Genomic DNA, 17,535 nt, shown 5'->3' with positions numbered 1-17,535 from the left:
CAATCTAGATAGCGAAAAGGCTACAATTCTGCTACCAGTGACAAAACCTACATTTTGGCAATACTATTTCTGGCCACTAGCCCTTGGGATCTACAAGTTCTTGCAAAGGAAGCAAAAAGCCTGGAGTTGAGACAGATTCCAACCTCCATGTGAGCGCTCACAATAGTATAGTCAGAGATGCATGCTTTTTCCACCTGTGTGCTTTTTGATCTGATTCTGTAGTTTTTCACATAAAGTGACAATTGTGGACTATTTTATTTCATCCAGAGTGGCCTTTGCAGGCTGCAACTCATAAAAAATTAAGTTGCCACACTTCACTGGTTGCCTATCAGTGAGCGGTTTAAGTTCAAGGCCCATTGGTTCAAAAAACACTGCACTCCAAAGCTCCTTTGCAGCTGGTTAGTTGGTTCAGCTGATATCAACCCTTGCTCAAGCTTAGACGTTGGATCAATGTCTCTTATAGGTACTAGTTTAAACAAACTTGCACACAAGACAGAGCTTCCTCTGCTTGCTATTGCTGCCTCCTTATGAAGCATGCTGACCATTGTTATCTATACGGGGACACATTTGTTTAAGTTCAGGGACTTTCAGAAATCTGCGTCTTACTCTGATAACCATTCTCTTCTTGTTGTAACGTCCTGCTTGCTAAATCATCAATTGGTATTTACAGCATGTCAGTGATTTGTAGTCATGCTTTATAAACAACAAAGTACAAGGTTGCCAAACCTAACAGTGTGTATCAAACTGACGAGGGCTAAATATTTGATAGTTTCATAATTCAACGATCTGCAATCAGTGCACTGCTGGATTTTTCCCTTACCATGAAAAACTCTTATAATGTAGTTCCTAGGTATAAGATTGATAAACATTTCCTCTTAATTAATATGCATTTTGGACAGTGTTCTGGTCCAAATAGTAGAGAAATTCCTAGTAATGCAAATGCATGACAAATCACTCCTTGGAAGATGGCTCTACATAAATATCTAAAATCCAGAAGCAATTTCCATAAACCAAATACAAAGAGAATCTACATGTTCGCTTTTTCTTGAGATATATGTATATGTATTTTCTGAAAAATATTCATTAACAACAATAGTTTATTTTAACAAGTGTTAACTTGTAGTGCACATTACCTCGGTGCCTCGAAGGTCTTTAGGGTAGTACATGTCTTCGGTGAGCTGAACGCTTAATCCAAAATCCACCAAAGCAGCTTTTGTTGACATAATTACAATGTTACTGGCTAAAATAAAAATAAAAAGAAAGATTCCTGATTTGTACAGGGCAATTTCTTGAAAGTCTTTGCTTCATCACAGAATCTGAGCGTGTCAGTATACTATATATAATAGTATATTTAAAACAGCGACCGACACGACAAAATGCAACGGCCATATAAAAGTGAACAAAAACTTACGTTTAATGTCATGATGGATGACTCCTTTCGAATGCAGGAATTCAAGTCCCTTCAGAACATGTTTGGTCACCCAGATGATTTCAAATTCTCGCATGGGTCCGCAGGTTTCCAGCTTCTCCATGACAGATCCGCCTTCTCCCGCTTCCATGAAGAGATGGATCGTCTCATCCCACAGCACAGCTCCGAATAATTCCGCAATATTCTCATGCTGGAAGTGAGCCTGGATCTCTATGTCGGCTGGTTTGAACTGCTCCACTGGGATCTGAATAATAACAAACATTGATTTTTGGAAATGCCTCTAACGCATTTGGCATAGACTACATTAGCTAAGACGATCACTGCTTCGAAGAACATAAATTACTTAAAATATGGTTCTTCCACAACATTGAAGTATGTCCAAATCCACATTGAATTCAGGTAGAATGAGCTTGGATAGTGAAAACTGTTTGACGTGTTGAAACATTTGAGTAAAACGTATTAATGTGCTGTCTCTATTGTGTCTAAGGCTAGATTCACAGTGCTATTTATGCACGTACTTCTCACTTACACGTGTAAATAGCAGAAATTCTAAGTGCAAAATATTCACATAAGTTGAATTTGCACTAATAAATCAATTCATGCTTGATTTTACCAATATTAAATGAGAGTAATTCCTACTGAAGGATGAGTAACCTTGGAAAGTCTGGGAACTTCTACAAAGTTGAGAGTTTGTATGTGTGAACTTTTCTCTATCCAGCCAATTCTGGAAATAGTAGGAGATTTACTCATGTGGTCCTGCCAAAGTAGTAAACCCCTTACCAGATACTGCCAAAATTGGTTAGGGTGTACGTAAAGTGGTTTCACCACAGGGGAAAACATTTTGAGATCTCACAAAATATATGTGCCAACATGGCAATGAGATCTCACCATGCATAATCACACACCATCTGCAATAATATATGTGGAAATGTCTTTGCATTTTCGAAAACACAAATTTTCACACAAGTTTTCCTAGTATTCCTGCTATTGCCGCAGGGTTCCAGGCCTACTTCAGGAACGTTTTGTGATGTCCTGAAAGACATAAACATGCACCCATTCAAGGTGCTAGACTTGTGTGTGTACACAGAGTTTTTCTTCCACTGTTCTCTCAGTAGCAACGCTATTGGCTGAAGTGTTGGGTCCTACACTAAACTGGTCACAGCTCTTGCCTCGGTTACACATGCTTTTCCTGAAAACAATGGATATAAACCAAATTGTTGTCCTTGTTTACATACATGAGTCGAGAAGACCACAAGTATAACAAGCATTGGCAATGCCAATAGGTCAGGCTTATGAGTGCATTGTGAAGCCAGACCTAAAATATATTTAGGCCAATGACTGCCCTGCTCCCATCTGTTCTGCTGCTAGAGAAAAACATCACAAATTACTTAGTTATCTAAGACACTTTAATAGCATTACAATGTCGAATGTGTGCACCTGAAAGTTCAAACTCAGGCAGCTGGATAAATAAAATGATCACAGATGTGTGGAGGGCAAGTATCTCCTGAGCATGGCATCTGAGGAAAAGAGTTAGGTAGCATAGAAGGGCCTAGGGCAAGAACAGAGACACTGACAAAGAGGCCACGGACTCGCTGAACTGGCACCACAGACCATTCGAATTCAGATGAACTTGTGCTTCCTCGGAAGACGTTCACAGACCCGTATCAGTGAAGTCAATGATGAGCAACATTCCTGAAACCCATCAGCGGCATTGCTACACATTTCTTTTATTTTGAAGTTTAACATATCGCTGGTTAGATCCAATGGGTATCAGAGACATTTACAAATGGAACAGTTATAACTACACAGTGTTACATTTCGTTTTCCAAACAGTTACCTTTATCATATTAAGTATGTTAAAAGCTTCGACAAACCCCCTCCTTAATGGATTGGATCCTGCACCCCCCCCCCTAGGGCCTTGAGACCCTCACGGTTGAGTAGTCACGCTTAACAAACCCCTGATTGATTAATTGAAGTAAAACCATGTATGTTGCATTAGTCTCAGTTCCACTTTGATGTCAAGGAGCAGAGGAAGTTCCAAGGTGAGAAATTCTCAGCCTCCCTTCATACAGTAGGCTGGAGGCCATACTCATCTAAGCCACCATGGATCACAATGCGGGATCGATTTCATCTCAGACTGCTGATGTAAAAGGCGGTGTAGAGGTTCCAGTGGAAGCGAGAGAACAGATGGCGGTCTCCTACGGGATGTTGAGCCATGCTTTATGGCCCTTTATGTGTCGCAGTACTGGTCCAAACCCTGTTTCATCCTGCTCTCACACCCAATGGTAAGGGAGAATGCTATAGAGGATTTGGTGAACGTGGGAGGAGTGGGGGCTTCCAGCCATGATTTGTCCCCCCCAGGTTAATCTTTTTAACGTATACACAGGGAGAAACAGCCTCACAGGTAAAAGCGGAGCCACAATGCACACAAAGGTAGGTTTGTGCTATGCCGTTTTGCTCTGTTTAGCAGAGAACCTTGCTCAAAGTCCAGACCAGGTAGTACTTGGTCATGAAATGCTCATACATTACAAAGTCAATCCGGGTGATTAGATGGGAGAGTTGAAGATGTCACTCAAAACTCCCAGTGAACCAGCGCTGGAAATAGTTTTGTCTGCGAATTATAAACATATTGAAAACACAGGCAGCAGTTGCATTTCAGAAAATCAATATGTTTACCTAAGAGAAATTAAAAAGAGACTTAAAAATAAAGCGAACCTAAGGGAATAGCAGAGGACTTTGTTCTCCTTTTGCGAGTGTATTTGAAGTTTTTAAACCGGTGAGCCAAACAAAAAGAAGTATTAGCTAGAAATAAATTTTTGGGAAACTCCATGCTGATGCAACTGCCCAGAAATACCAAGGCTGAACAAGTAAGCCGTGCACAACGGTTAGATATTATGTTAGAGAGCGGTATTAATGTTTCTGTGATGTGAGACTGATTTAATATAAAGAATGACTCACTGAGTGAAGCATTGACCATTGGCTCAACTTTAAAGCTACTAATCCTCTGACAGCTGAATGGTGAAGTAATGTTCACTGGTTCATGATGCATCTCGGGCTATTAATACTCCAACACATCAATGGTACAGCCGTAACTGTTTACTTTAACTCTGAAACTGCTGAAGGGATTTACTTGTGCGCTTTGTGGTGTCAGAAGGCTTCCAGCAGACCCTGCTGGCTCTGTGAGTTAACCCTCGCCTCCAGCATCTGCTGTGGTCTGTATGACTAAGGTTCGAAAACATCCAGCCAAGCCAACTCATTCTTTCACACTCTAAAGATGTGTACCATTACTTGGTATAATAATACCACCGGTTATTGGTAGTGCTTACAAGCTGCAGAAGTGTGGCATGAAGCGCTATACAAAAAAGTATTATATGTCAGTCTCTCTACTTTAAAATTGATTAGCAGGCCTAAAAGAGTGGGGTGGCCTTATAATGGCTACATTCCAATGAACCTAATGTGACCTTCTTGCTGTTGTGTGTTTGCAGTGGATGAGAGATCTGCATACTTGGCATGCAAAGCCACACTGCCAATGTGGGAGGCATGCTCTCTCACTTTCCACTTTGGAAAACTGCAGTCGGCTTTCTGATCACCAAGTTAGGGTGATCCAAGATGGCGTCTCACTTATTTCATTACCTGTTAGATAATTGCATTTTTAAAGCTCTTGTTCATTAAAAGCACATAGACCCTCAAACGGAGGACTTTTGCAATTCCAGGAAGCAAACTGACCATGAGTTTTTTTACACTGCAATTTTACCTTCTCTTTCCAAGTTCCTAGAAGAAAGACTATCATGCGGTTTCAGTTTTCCTGCATGGTAAAACCATGTTTACCCACAACCCAAACTGGAAAACTCTGAATAATAACTCTTTTTCTCTGCACTAAATCCTATAAGGATTTGTGTGGGGAAAAACAAAGTTCAGTATGAAATTTACTCTCAACTTGGAATGTCAAATCAGGAGCTCCAAATGAGACAAACTTTGTATGACCTTTAATCCTGTAAGAATCGCATCTGTTTGACTATTAGACACGTTTCTATTAAAAAGGCAGTTTCAATTAAACACGTCAATTCACACAGGAACAGTGTCCAATAGGAGAGGCAATCATATTGTCCAAAATGGCAATTCACACATTACATTTTTGATGCTCCTTGGTTATGCGTATAATACTGCTCGGTTCCAGTTTCACTCACTACCTACTATACCTACTATGGCTTTGCAGGTGTTGGGAGATAAATGCTTAGCGATGCAGAACCCATTTTCTTGAGCACAGGTGCCACCATCGCCATGTGTCGCATAGAAATCACTGATGAGGTGATTAAAAACATGGGTGCTTTAAGACTGCTCTGCCTCTGCAACATCCACATAGCTAGAACATTTCTTTACTGAGAGGATTCTCAACATTTCTGATCAGGATGAAACTAAGTGTCTACAACTCCAAAGTCGCGCGTGAGGCAACATTATCATCCACTTAGATGTCAACAGTTGGTTTGTTCCTGAGGAAGAACCTAAAATCAGAACAATATTCAAATATTTCTTAGCTCGGCAACCAATTTCCAGATGTTATGTAGAGACAGTCTGAGACGGGTTCAAAGGTGTTAGTGAGGTGAAGGATATGTTAGTGTCCAAAATACATTACTAAGGATCCCGAATACTGATGATAAAGAAGAAGCAAAAACACTTCCCATTTTGGATGCATTTGCTGACTACTTCACAGCAATTCCATTCTTATGAAGTCTATCGTTTGGACAAGGGTATGGCTATTTTAATTAGCAATTCTGAAAGGGAAATTGCAGTTATCTTGTAGCATGAGCTATGGGGTGGGAGCAGCCTTCTTCGTTACGCTGAAGTGACAAAAATGGTTGTGACAGGGGTTTGGTAGTTCGGAAGAGAATGAACAAAGGCACAAGTGACATTTCCAGTCCTCATCTCTCGAATATCCCGACTCCAACAAGAACAGACAGGCCCATGAAGCAGAATTGCACCAATCAAAGGCAAGGAATTTTCCATAAAGAAAGCACTACAAGTTTAAGACTGCCAGAACTTGGAACTTCATCCCCTACTGCTAATAAGATGTAACTTTATAGCATTTGAAAGCAAAGGAAACAAATCACACATGTCAGTGTTTTCTATCTATTCTGTTCAAGCTGTGGTAAGTGGTTTCCATCCTCCACTGAGTTGGACTTCTCAAACCAAAAATCTAAAAAACATCCAATGCTGGGTGCCTGTGGTCTTAAATACTGATTAATTCTCGCAGAACTAAAAGAACCTAAGCCCACTGCTTAGAGGAGGGTTAATTTACTTAGTTTGATCCTATGTTAATACAGTCCTCGTATACAATGTAATGAATTTATAAACCTCTCATAAGTTCAAATGTGGCTGTGTAGAAGACTTAGATATATGGCTTACAGGTATTTATACGAATGCTAAACAGACACAACCAAACTGTCAATGAAATATCGAAAGGGCTCCTTTGTCGAAGTTCATTTGTTAGATGCAGCAGGTCAGAACCTGAAAATATTTTTATTTTTTTAAACGACCTGGAATACAAAATCACAGCCAGTGCTTCTTTTTAACCTCTTTGTATGGACAAATTTTTTGCAAATCCATAATATGCATCATGAGGCTGTCACTGTGGGCGTCGCCAGGATGGCAACTGGAACGGTCATGGAGTGAGGGAGCTCCAACACACAGGCTCATCAGACACAATCTCGGCGCTTCTCTACAGCGGGTTGGGGGCGACCACACACGCGGCGTACCCTGCCGGCATTTGGAACTGATCGGGCATGGAGCCAGCCAATTAGCAGCAGCCAGGCAGCAGCCTATGGCATCAACTGCTGTCCACCGGATTGGAGCCCACTCGGGGAGGGATATGCCCCCAACCTGACTACATATCTGCCCTTTACTGGGTGTATATAGGAGGCCAGAGAGCTAGCTGTGAGCGATGCTGCCTGGAGGAAGGCTGCTTAGGAGGCGCAGCAGGCTGGAAGCTGGGACAGCGGCTTCCCCCAGTGTGCTACTGGGCTTCTGCTCCACTTTCTCGGCTTCATAGAGCACCACCACAATATTGTGGAATTGGCCACATACCTGGAAACGGTGCTGGCTTTCCCAGGGATCTGGACCTGCTTGTGCCCTAGACCAGGGAGGAGGGCGTCTTACCACTGACACTGAGGGAAGCATTAAATGTCGTCCTCCCAAAGCCCAGCAGGGAACCCATGGATGTGCAGTCTTACAGGCTGCTAACCCTCCTAAATATTGACTACAAGATTCTTGAGAAGGCACTAGCAAATATGTTGCTGTCCTGGCTACCCAAACTGGTTCACCCCTACCAGAACAGTTTCATCTGAGGGAGGAACACCTTCCTAAACCTGAGACATCTCTTCCGACTCCTAGATGAAAACAGACGGGGGCCACCAACGCGCACAGTACTTTTTCTTCATATCGAGAGAGCTTCTGATATGCTGGGCTGGCCCTACATGATGAAAGTCTTGAGACAAATGAGGATGGGTCTAGAAATCATATGCTGGATAATGCTTCTTTACACAAACCAATCAGCCTGGATTTGCATGGGCAAAGAGATATCAGATGTCTTCAGGGTAAACAGGGGCACCAGGCAAGGTTGCTGTTTATTTTGCTTTAGCCATGTAACCACTCGTGGACCTCTTTCATCTCAGGGGACCACAATGGGGGATCCCAAGCAGCGTACATTGGGAGGCTATATCCCTATATGGAAGCGATGCCCTGGTGTATCTTAGAGACGCAAGTAGGGACCTTCAACACTTGATTAGGGCCTTCAAGAACTTTGGCAGGGTTTCAGGCCTACAACTGCATTGAACAAAATCTTGTTTGTTCCCTATGCCGAACATCACATATTCGGAGAGGGAGGTCCTTCCCGTCCTGGCACCGGACGGGCACCCCGATACCTTAAGAGACCTGGGAATAAATATCCACCACTGAGATGAAGATCTTGTTTAGGGGAACCTGGGGGTAGCGATATCTAGCACGCAGAGCTTTTGCCGTTCTGGAGAGCTCTGCCGCTGTCACCCATGGCCAGAGTGGCTTTTGCTAAAATGTTACTGCTACCAAGGATGCTGTATCACTTCATGGATCTCTTTTCCTACCAAGACGCTTTTTCAGAGATCTGTACTCTGTACTCTCAGGCTTGGTCTTGGGTGTGGAGGTAAGAGAGTGGTGCTCCGCAAATTAAATGCACCACTCAAATTAGGGGAATTTAGGGTGAAAAACTATGAATTTTACTGTGTATTGGCCCAACTGCAGTGGCAGACGCTTTGGCTATAAGACGGCCCTTGGCCCAAGCATGGATCATACAGAGGGCTGTGGGTGAGCATGCGATTGTCGATTAGTTTTTGGAATCACAATGGACGGCCATGCACCCTAGTGGGCTGACTGAAGTAGCCAATGGCTGCTGGACCAAATTTGCCAGGTCTAGGAGCAGCCCCCCACCGTACTTGCCAAGCCTACTGCTGTAGGCTATGCCAGCTATTCGAAAGTTGACTGAACATCACAACATCAGACCTTGGACTGAGGCAGGCCTCACCATGCTTGGGGACCTGTACACTCACAACACTACTACATTTTCAGGAGTTACAGGAACAAGCTAGCATCGCGGAAGGGGAGTTCCTGACCTACAATGTGCTTGCAAACACTACAGAGACATTTTGGGGCGCAGAGTGGAAGGAACCGGAGCCCTACTGATTGCTGCAGACACTACTCGCTTAATGGAATGCTAGAAGAGCAATTACAATGCTATACTAAACACTGACGGACACCCAACTCACACATTTCCCTGACCTTAGGGCTAAATAGACTACCTTGATTGGCCATGAACTTACTGGCTGCCAATGGATCGCAGCGCTCGAACAGGTGTGCAGGGCATCCAGAAATCCCTACTTGAATACACCCATTTCAGCTGATGATTACTTACATGAGACATACCTAACATCTCTGAGAATCCATTGCATGTATCCAGTGGCCACTCACAACTGCCCCAGATGCTCATGCCCAGAGGCATACATTTGCCACATTGTAAGGGCATGCCCAGCCATCAGACAATCCTGGACAGAGGAGATGTCGACTCTGGCAGACCAAGAGGACGTTGCCTGTAGCTGCAATACACTGCCTCCTGGGTTTAGCAGTGCATACTGTAAAACAAACACAGCATCAGATATGTCGACCTGGCATACGTACTGGGCAAAATTTGGAAATCACCAAATGCAGAGAAGGCTAATGGACCTGCTCAAGTGGACGACAGCAGAGATTGCATGCTGGCAAATGCAACCCATGCACCAAGTGGGAGCATCGCCCAGTGATGCCTGGAATGCACAGCTAGAGGAACTCACTCCTTAGACGGACAACAGACCTTCGTGAGGGTGATCACCCCAACTGTTCTAGGGCACCTGATGTGCTGCAGTCCACAACTCTGACTGAGTTACAAGCGCCCGAGACATGCTCAGGGTTGGGGAAGGTCTGCTTCCTTTTCACCCACTCCCCTCATTATTCTGTCTCCCCTATGGTTCAGCCCCACTGGGGGTGACAACATCAGTCAAACAAACAACACTATGCTTCCTATACATTCTCGGTTGGGGCAAGGAATAATGTTGCCTCCCTTTTTGAGGGTCCTAGTTCATGTCCACAGACTTGCGGTTACATTGATGTTGCCTCAGTTGTGCGTCTTTTATAGTTACCCGGATCACAATCAAGGGGTCTTTCGATATAGGGCACACAGTTAACTCCCATTCCTCTTTTTTCTGATGGTTGTCAGTACGTTTGGGACGAGAATATTAGAGGCTTGCATTTAGTGATATCAGAGATACTGCTCTCAATTAAATATACTTAATACCTTGTAATACAGGCCAAGTTGCCCATTACTGTATATTTTACTGTGTTCCTGTTGCTTGGACATTGAAAAATATCAATAAAGATCAACTTGGGAAAAAATTAGGTTGTCTCTGTCAAAATCCATGCACAGCCAGCAGGTGTTGAATTTCTGGGTCAGAAGTTCGAACCTGGACAACGTCAATACAAATGGACAACTTGTTCCGTTAAATATAATTATACAGCATGGCTGATACCACAAAGATCGTAAAATACTGGAAGATGAATGAACCTCTGCTTCAACCTCCCCCTAATTTGATTTGAATACCACCTAACCGGAAGTGCTCTTTACGTACCTCAGAAGGTGAAGCTCATAACAAGTGGATAACACACAACAGCAGCAATAACACTAGTATTGGAATCCTCCCTGAGCACTCTAGCTATAATGTCAATGTTGACCTTAAGACAGTTTCCAGTATTCAATTAGTATGATAGATACAGCTAGTACGCGAAATTACTTATTAGGAGATGGACACGTCGGAAGTGGTTACTTACCGAGTACTGAATGACGAGATAATTTGGGACATGTATCCTCACAAGTGGAAATAGAGGAGGATTGTAGTTAAAGAATTTGAATAGATACCTCACTTATTTACATTAGTAACAAACCTAAAACGTGATCATCGAAAATATAGATTTCTTTTGATTCTTAGAATACTTAATGGAGTCGATTATGGAGACTTAATCAAATTAGCCCTGATGAAGTCATTTGGCAAGAATTAGTGCACGGCGAAACATGTGTTGGCTACTTTTGGAGACATGTGAACTGGAATAAATATATTTCAAGACTTTTGAGTTGGACCTGTAATTGAAGAACCAAGTGGGTGATCATTCTTTGGACTCCAATTGATATAGACTGTTGAGATGTATTATATATTGATGTAATCCACTCAATTCATATATTTACTGCAAATTAGATTTAGCTGTATCTATCATGCTAATTGAATACTGGAAACTGTCTTAAGGTCAACATTGACATTATAGCTAGAGTGCTCAGGGAGGAGTCCAATACTATTGTTTAGGAACTCACTTAGTGAGTCCCTGTGGGGTTGTCTGGTAGCCGACCCCTCTTCCTACCCTTTGGATGCACTATTACAGATCGATGTATTTTCCATTACTCTACCCTGACTAACGGCAGTGCGCCTTCTCTAGACCTGGTTACCAGGAACTTAGATTGAGCAGCAATAACACCACAATAAATGGATTAAGAAGTAAAGGCTACTGTGTAACCAAGTATCAGGTCAATTCAAGCAGGCTTGGGGTATTGCCAGTCTAAGCAAGGGTGAGTGTAAGGGCACAGTCTTTAATGGGCGTCAAAAAGACAGCAGACCGGGACGTAATCTTATGTCTACAGGTGAGGAGATTCCAGATTCTTGGTGTAGATGCTTAGCTTCATGAGTGCCTTAGATTTGTTGCCTTGGGCCATCAAGACAAACTAGAGTAAAACTCTGTTTCATAAACTCATCTTTTAATGGAAATTTGCCATTTTATCTGTAGGAGCTAGGAGAGTAGAAGACTTCAATGACGCAATATTCACGTACTGGAAAACAATGATTAGAGATGCTGAGGATGTGATGCAGACTCCACTACTCCAAGTATAAGGTGGGTTCCATAATAAAGCACAGCCTTCAAAGAAGCAGTGCTGAAATTTTTAAGCCTCCATCGATTGAAAAGATAATAAACAAGCATTGGTAATGCATCAGTTTTTCCTATGTAATGAATAAAGAGCTGTATTCATCAATCACCGTCCAGGAGAAGGAAAGAGCTCCCTGACAGATAACATAGGAGTGTAGAGGATGTGGTGTAGCGGCCAGAGCTGCTGACTCAAGAGCTGAGGATCCCGGTTTGAGTATCGGTGGTGCCACGCAACATCCTGTGATTTTATGCAAATCACTTAATCTCTTGGGTGATAAATCGTTATATAAATAAGCTGCAAGAGTAAAAGGTAAAACTTTCTGAAAATATAGTTCCACCAAAGCAGATGTGAACAGTATTTCAGCAGCAGGAAACTGATAAGAGAAGCAGACAAGGAACAAGCATTGGTAAATGCAGGAAAATATGCTACAGCCAATAGAAATGGAGGAAAAGTAAGTGGCACGCACAGGAACCAATGAGAACCCAGGAAAGAGAGGAGGTGGGATGTAAATCCCTTTTAAGTTTATATTAAAAACAATATAGTTCTCGAGCACAGCGCAAGCGAAGCATAAACGTGGACTGCAGTCCTAATACCTTGTTAGAAGCTAAAGAAGGTTTCAGTGGTCAGCAGAGTTAGTAGGATGTAGATGCTGTTGTTTTTACCACATGACACCAACCAACGAGTAACATTAAGTCAAAAACCTGCTCATGTGTGAGGGTTAAAAGATTGCGTGTGCTGATTGCGAAATCAATAATGGGACACCTTCAAGATAGTTACAGTGTTCCCATCAGAGTTCCATCCTGTACCGCCCTACATCATTTGGGAAAGCCACCATAAGTACACAGGGAGGAGCCCAATGTACGATTTGGCACAGCGTAAGCCTGGTGGAAATCAGTAACCCAATGAGCTTTGTGACAGGTAGGAGTCAGGATGTAACTAGTAAGCAGTGCTAAATAATGAAAATAAAGAATTTCTCAAAAATGTGGTGATTTAAAAAGGGGTGGAAGAAGGAAAAATAAATTTATTGGCAACCTTCTACTCCCACTATCTAAAAACAGTGCAAAAGGTAGTGTCAGCAAATTACTACCTGGACAGTTTATATAGTCACGGTCGACATGTTTCTGCAGCTTTACCTGTGCCCCGGGGTCACTTACTGCTTCGTCAGGACCTATGCTGCTACTGCTTAATTAGTGCATGATAAACAAGGAAACTTTAAAACAAAATAAATGTCACCTTTGATTCTCCTGATGAGAGGACCATTGGATTTCACAACCCAGCACACACATGGAAAGAAAAAGAGAGAACACGCCTATTAGCAAATCTCTCTAGCGAGGCTAGAATTCAGAACACAGTCTCGCTCTCAATGGTTAATAATCCATTCCTTTACACACTTATTTTGAAATATCAAATATTCACAAAAGAGCCCAATTACCACTCGTGTAAAAAAACACTCACCCAATATTATGGAGAATATTGCCCCACCTCACCCGGCACTAGCTCAGGTACTACGGAGCCCCGCTCTGTGTAAGCAACAAACACATAAAAAGAATCAATTAAAGGAAGTACTGTTAGGTCAAGGCAAGCCACTCGATATACCGTGGTTCACAAAGGCGCTTATTTCTGTCTCCTGACTCACCTATCCGTCGGTACTCCAGACGTCCAACTGGGCTGTCTGTGGGAGGTACCGACGGTCTGAGTCAGCTTGCTTTTATCTACTTTAGTTTACATAAGCATTCATTTACATACCGAGAAAGGGAAGCCGCGCTCCTCGCTGCAAGCGTCATCTGTCCACTTCCGGGTATCTAGAGGTGTGTCCCAATTGGCCGGCGCGGCGTGATGACGCAGCTGCGTCGCGCCAAGACCTATGGGCAATGTAGTTCTGAAAAATCCCGTGTCTAATCTGGGATATCAGTTCTATTGTACAGGAGTCTTTTCTCTTTCAAGTATTGTTATAATTGAAAGGTGGCGTCATCCCACATTTTATCATAGCCTCCTCGCAAGAATTGCAAAAAATTTTTGGGAAAGTGTCTTAAACACTTTGTCGGCGTCTTATAATCAAACTGGATAGGGGCGCCAACTTCATCTATCATCAGACCCCATGTGTCTCACTCACAAGATCTCGTTCTGCGGTGAAAATCCATGTCATATTAATACTCTGAACAAACCAGGAAAAGGCACAGTGAGGTCTTCCCTAGAGTGTCCATACATGATCGCGCCACTCCCGCGCTGTACCATCTGGTTGATGTGCAACAAACTGGTTAGCACACGCGAGGCGATGCTGCGAACATAGTACTACATCCCCTAGTCCGCGAGACAAAGGTGCTCTATCAAGGGCACCTCTTCCATTCTCATTTATCTTGTTCTTTACTGAGGAGAGAACGTTATAAAAAAGGTCATGCACGTTGTCAGTGATTGATAGCGCCCCTCTGGCAATATATCATCATGTGGGCGTTATACTCATAACCCACTCACCAAAAAAGTCATACAGCACTCACGACCATGGGAAACACCAGAGATACCTCACTTAGGGCATATGACTCATACAGGTCACAGCACTGATTATCAAGTGCATCTAGCTTTTGAGTGACATCCAAGGAATATCTTCATTCAATCCTTGCTTGTCTGTCCCTAATTTGTGTACCCATCGCTGTTCGCGCCGGAACAGGAAACTCTTAATATCCGTGATATGGGCTGGTATCAGAGGTTGCTCTATCACAGTCCAATGCAGATCAGATGACGTATGCTTAGTTATTAAAAAGTGATTCGTCAGTCTGGTCGACTGTCTTGAGCACCGAATGGAGCTTTTATGTTCACAAATCCGTGTGGATCACAGCTAAAGAAGGACAGTTCCTATGCACTGCAAACCCTAGAATTCCCTACTTCTACCACTTACCCAAAATACACAAGCCCCAGCGTCCACCACCAGGTCGCCCTATCATTTCGGGGATCGGCTCCCTTTTAGAGCCTCTGTCGACCTTTGTCGATGTATTTTTAAAGCCAATGGTGAGTGCAATGCCTACTTATCTCAAAGATACTAAGGATGTTTTAAGACTGCTGAGAGATATTGACTTTGATTGTAGTACTGACATCCTAGTATCATTTGATGTGGAGAGTTTGTACACTTCGATCCCACAGAAAGAGACATTAGAAGTAGTGGAAGCACTCCTCTTAGAGAGAGATCTGGACTCCATCACCCCTGTCAATCTCATAATGACTCTGGCTAATATAGCCATGACGGAAAAAAAATTCCAATTCGAAGACTCGCTCTATCTTCAAGTCAGTGGGACGAGCATGGGCAGCATTTTTGCTCCATCGTTAGCAAATCTGTATGTTTATAATTTTGAATTGGATAACATCTTCTCGGACACTAACCCTTTCACAGACAAGGTGCGTCTGTGGAAGCGGTATATCGATGATATTTTAGTGATCTGGAGAGGGAGTGAAGAAGAACTAACAAGGTTCCACGAATGGCTGAATGAGAGAAATCGCTTTCTACGCTTCACAATGGAGCAAAGTAGATTCCAACTAGCGTTTCTCGATATTCTAATTACACCCACCTCTACCGGTTTGGCCTCAGAGCTATACCGTAAACCGATGTCACGAAACTCTCTACTAGACTATAACAGCTGTCATCCTAAATCTCTTCGAGATAATTTACCTTATGGGCAATTTTTGCGCATACAGAGAAACTGTTCTACTAAAGACCGTTTTGAACACCATGCCGATTGCCTAAAAGAAGATCTTGTACAAAAGCATTATCCCAAATGCTTAGTCCGAAGATCAAAAAAGAGAGCCTCCAACAATAACCGAGAGGGGTTATTGGAGATATTGCCACCTAAACCTCATCAAAATCGAATGACTTGTGTCATCACGTTCACCACACAGTCAAATGCAATTCAGAAAATAATAAAAAAACGTTGGTGCATTCTTAATACTGGAGGCGACACTATTCCAGCTCCACTGTTCGCCTTTAAAAGAGGGCAGAGCTTAAAGGACAAACTGGTCCATACGCGTCCCAAAGGGGAAATACCACGAGCTCTAGGCACATTATGGGACATGCCTGCGGCCACAGGACACCATCCCTGTGGGAACTGCGCAGCCTGTCCGAACACAACTAAAGCTCAGACTATTGACATAGGGACTGGGAGACCGTGGGAGCAGCGAAGGTTCACAAATTGTAACAGCTCCAACTTGGTGTACCTAATTAGCTGCCCATGCAATAAGAGATACGTGGGAATGACAACTCGCAAAATAAAGACACGGATTTGTGAACATAAAAGCTCCATTCGGTGCTCAAGACAGTCGACCAGACTGACGAATCACTTTTTAATAACTAAGCATACGTCGTCTGATCTGCATTGGACTGTGATAGAGCAACCTCTGATACCAGCCCATATCACGGATATTAAGAGTTTCCTGTTCCGGCGCGAACAGCGATGGGTACACAAATTAGGGACAGACAAGCAAGGATTGAATGAAGATATTCCTTGGATGTCACTCAAAAGCTAGATGCACTTGATAATCAGTGCTGTGACCTGTATGAGTCATATGCCCTAAGTGAGGTATCTCTGGTGTTTCCCATGGTCGTGAGTGCTGTATGACTTTTTTGGTGAGTGGGTTATGAGTATAACGCCCACATGATGATATATTGCCAGAGGGGCGCTATCAATCACTGACAACGTGCATGACCTTTTTTATAACGTTCTCTCCTCAGTAAAGAACAAGATAAATGAGAATGGAAGAGGTGCCCTTGATAGAGCACCTTTGTCTCGCGGACTAGGGGATGTAGTACTATGTTCGCAGCATCGCCTCGCGTGTGCTAACCAGTTTGTTGCACATCAACCAGATGGTACAGCGCGGGAGTGGCGCAATCATGTATGGACACTCTAGGGAAGACCTCACTGTGCCTTTTCCTGGTTTGTTCAGAGTATTAATATGACATGGATTTTCACCGCAGAACGAGATCTTGTGAGTGAGACACATGGGGTCTGATGATAGATGAAGTTGGCGCCCCTATCCAGTTTGATTATAAGACGCCGACAAAGTGTTTAAGACACTTTCAAAAATTTTTTTTGCAATTCTTGCGAGGAGGCTATGATAAAATGTGGGATGACGCCACCTTTCAATTATAACAATACTTGAAAGAGAAAAGACTCCTGTACAATAGAACTGATATCCCAGATTAGACACGGGATTTTTCAGAACTACATTGCCCATAGGTCTTGGCGCGACGCAGCTGCGTCATCACGCCGCGCCGGCCAATTGGGACACACCTCTAGATACCCGGAAGTGGACAGATGACGCTTGCAGCGAGGAGCGCGGCGTCCCTTTCTCGGTATGTAAATGAATGCTTATGTAAACTAAAGTAGATAAAAGCAAGCTGACTCAGACCGTCGGTACCTCCCACAGACAGCCCAGTTGGACGTCTGGAGTACCGACGGATAGGTGAGTCAGGAGACAGAAATAAGCGCCTTTGTGAACCACGGTATATCGAGTGGCTTGCCTTGACCTAACAGTACTTCCTTTAATTGATTCTTTTTATGTGTTTGTTGCTTACACAGAGCGGGGCTCCGTAGTACCT

At 43.2% G+C, this 17,535-nt stretch overlaps 1 protein-coding gene across 1 annotated transcript in view; it reads right to left on the bottom strand.

Moving 5' to 3' along the window:
• The window catches only part of MAP3K8 (mitogen-activated protein kinase kinase kinase 8), a 68,508-nt gene that overhangs the window by 10,227 nt on the left and 40,746 nt on the right, over positions 1-17,535 (bottom strand). Inside the window, exons 4-5 of the mRNA XM_078663388.1 lie at positions 1,412-1,673; positions 1,134-1,240 (exon numbers count right to left, since the gene is read on the bottom strand). Coding sequence (XP_078519514.1) covers positions 1,134-1,240; positions 1,412-1,673 — 369 coding nt within the window. The remainder of the gene's footprint in view (positions 1-1,133; positions 1,241-1,411; positions 1,674-17,535) is intronic.

Source organism: Lissotriton helveticus, chromosome 10 (genome assembly GCF_964261635.1).
Source record: "Lissotriton helveticus chromosome 10, aLisHel1.1, whole genome shotgun sequence".
NCBI classification, from domain to species: Eukaryota; Metazoa; Chordata; class Amphibia; order Caudata; family Salamandridae; genus Lissotriton; species Lissotriton helveticus.
The sequence above is the reverse complement of the archived record's forward strand: the minus strand, read 5'-3'. Positions and strand labels throughout refer to the sequence as shown.